The sequence below is a fragment of the Protobothrops mucrosquamatus genome, unplaced genomic scaffold (assembly GCF_001527695.2).
Source record: "Protobothrops mucrosquamatus isolate PMUCROS unplaced genomic scaffold, P.Mucros_1.0 scaffold594, whole genome shotgun sequence".
NCBI classification, from domain to species: domain Eukaryota; kingdom Metazoa; phylum Chordata; class Lepidosauria; order Squamata; family Viperidae; genus Protobothrops; species Protobothrops mucrosquamatus.
The window spans coordinates 634,026-636,992 of NW_015386893.1; the positions used below are offsets into that span (position 1 = coordinate 634,026).

The 2,967-nt window shown below is 36.1% G+C and overlaps 1 protein-coding gene across 1 annotated transcript in view; it reads right to left on the minus strand.

Annotated features, from left to right (window-relative positions):
• The window catches only part of COL12A1 (collagen type XII alpha 1 chain), a 121,833-nt gene that overhangs the window by 69,439 nt on the left and 49,427 nt on the right, over window positions 1-2,967 (minus strand). The window contains exon 15 of the mRNA XM_029284440.1: window positions 503-695. Within this exon, the coding sequence (XP_029140273.1) occupies window positions 503-695 (193 nt within the window). The remainder of the gene's footprint in view (window positions 1-502; window positions 696-2,967) is intronic.

Consider the following 2,967-nt stretch of genomic DNA (forward strand, 5'->3'; position numbering starts at 1 on the left):
TGAAATAAAATTGGGTCTGGACTAGAGATTGGAATCTGAATTTATTCCTAATCCTGATGCTCAAACCATTATATCATATCAGGTTTTCTTCAAATTTTAGAGAATTAGAGGGAATTAATAGTAGGCTTTCTGAAATCTTGGGTACCATACATCAGATAATACTGGAGGTGTATGAAATGACTTTATTGCGGGGCATTACAGCCCACTGTAGCTCAATAGGATAATTATATTCTAGCCATTGTACAAAACATATACATTATCCAGCAAAAAGATTCAACATTCTAAGACTCAAATCCCATCTTCTAGTGAAAAACTGGTATATTTTATTGGAAGATTTCAATCCTGCAGTTCTGTCTTCAGTAATTAGGGTAGACTTCAAAATAGATTTTTTTAAAAAGTCAGACTGTTAACATTAAGACGGGAAAGGATTTCAATAAACACTGCTGACATTTTTCTCTATAACAAGAAACACTGAAATTGAAGAAAGTTATGATCAGCTTACCTCAGCTCCTCCAATACAACAGTATTGTCATACGGCCCAAGTACCAATTCACCAAGTTGTCTGTTTTCTCCACTTGGATGGAAAGTGACTTTGTACCCTTTAACTTCCCCAGGGGCTGGCTCCCAGGTTACACGAAAGCTTGACCTTGTAGGATCTGAAGTCTGCAGATTTTTGGGAGGTTTAAATGGAGAAGCTAGAAAAGTCAAACAATACTCATTGAATCCAATGTGAGCTGTACCCACTGGATAAATGTGTCAGGGCCACTGTACATGTTCCGTGAAACAAACAGCAGTTTCAAAATTTTACTCAGACAGATCCAACACTGTCAGATACACGTTTTTGCTTATGTTGTGGTATTTATTTCTTTTACTTTCATGGCCTCAAAAATGTTTGAAATCTTCTGAAGTAAATTTTTAGAGCATGCAGAGAAAGCTGGAGGGGAAGGGGCTTAAGACAAGACCCTGCTTTGTCTTACTTACAAAAGCAGTATCATCTATGGAATAACTTAACTGAATCCATACAATCCACCATCTTGGATTCTATCAGCATTGGAGGCCTTACACTTGCATTTAATATTTTCAAAAAAATAAGACATCTACCCAGAGTTTCTTTTCCATTCTGTAGATATTTCAAGATAATTTTAAATAATTTATTATTATTTCTGCTGCTGCTGCTGCAGCTGCATTTGTATCCATTTTGCAAAAATCATAAATCAAAGGGAAAAAGAAGTGATTTCAAAACAAATATGGGAACTTAACTACTTAACAATTGAATAGTCATTTGATGCCAAATAGTTGATTCAGTATTTAGCACCAATTTGTTTATCTTAAGGAAGGCGCTCACTGGAAGAAAGTTGATTTATTGCCTACATTACAAATATTAAAATAAGATGGAAAATTTGAAAAACTGTATCTGCTAATTAACATAATTTCAAATGGACTAAGATGTAAATTTCTTTTCCAGAATTATACAAAAATACATTTGTGCACCTGGAAACAGAGGTCGACATCTCATACCTCTTATAAAGTGTGTTATGGTCCTATAAGATTATGTCTTAAATTTACTTTTGAGGTGCCAAAATCATATGTGGATTTTCACTTTAGTAACAATCCATTATTACCGTTCATTATTGACAGGTTACAATGGTAAATCTTTAGGACACTTTAAGGTGTTCTATAAGCAGTGCAGCAAATAAAGATTAAATGGCACTGGATGTAAAGCACACAATAAGCAAACATTAAGTTCCTTCTTAATTCAACTGCTTTTTTTTCTGTTTCAAGCTATCCCATATGTGCATAGTTTTTCTTTCTTTTTTTTACTAAAATGGCACTCATTCAATCTCAAAGAGTAAAAGCCAAGGATTTTGGTAAGGGATGAAACAGAAACAGCGTTGCTTTTTAAACTCCCAAGCAGACAATGCATTAGAATGCCAAGGACTATATTTAGGATCTTAGGAAAAAAGAAGATAATCGCAGAATGCTCAGGACGTAACTCCAAGATCCTATCAAATTTCTGTTCTCATTCAGAATCAGCTTGAAAATACTTTTTATAATCACTTCAAACTACAGCTTCTAAGGCAGCAATCAGAAATCTATGTGAGAAGTCCCACGAGTACCAGATAGTAAGAATAATGGTAAGAGATTGTAGAACAGTGGTCTTCAAACTTGGCCCTTTTATGACTTGTGGACTTCAAGTCCCAGAATTCCTCAACCAGCTTTGCTGGCTGAGGAATTTTGGGACTTGAAGTCCACAAGTCATAAAAGGGCCAAGTTTGAAGACCACTGTTGTAGAGGTTGAGATCCAGCAACAATTAAAGGGCCAAAGTTCTCTAAACCTTCCCTGAAGAAACAGATTTAGTACACTGTTCTACACACTCTTCTACTGAACCTCTAACCATAGATTATACTTCAAATACATGGGAAAGCTTGAGATTCTCATATATTTCTCCTGTGTTCCAGGTAATCACAACCAGTTGCAAATTAAATGAACTATGTCACAGTCTTAGGACAAAGCTATCAGATCTAGGCTACAAATATCTGGAATGCTAAAGGGCAACAACAATGCCAAAAGCTTTCATTTTTTGCTACCTTCTAATGGTCATTTGAACTTCAGACAACATCTAGTAGCCCTACTTTAGGAGTAATTTACTGAGCCACTTAAAAATATTTTTTGTTTGCTGCTCCTTTCTTTTACAGTTTTTAACAGTGCCAGTTGAAGGGTATGTGATGTCCCTTGGCCACGTTGATATGTGCTGAAATTAAGCCCGTGAACAGGCAGTCCTCGGCTTACAAGTTTAGTGACCATTCAAGGTTACAACAAAGTGACTTATGACCATTTTTCACACTTACGACCATTGCAGTATCCCCATAGTCAAAGTCGGATGCTTGGCAACTACTCATATTTATGACGGTTGCAGTGTCCCGGGGTCATGCGATCACCTTTTGTGACCTTCTTACAAGCAAAGT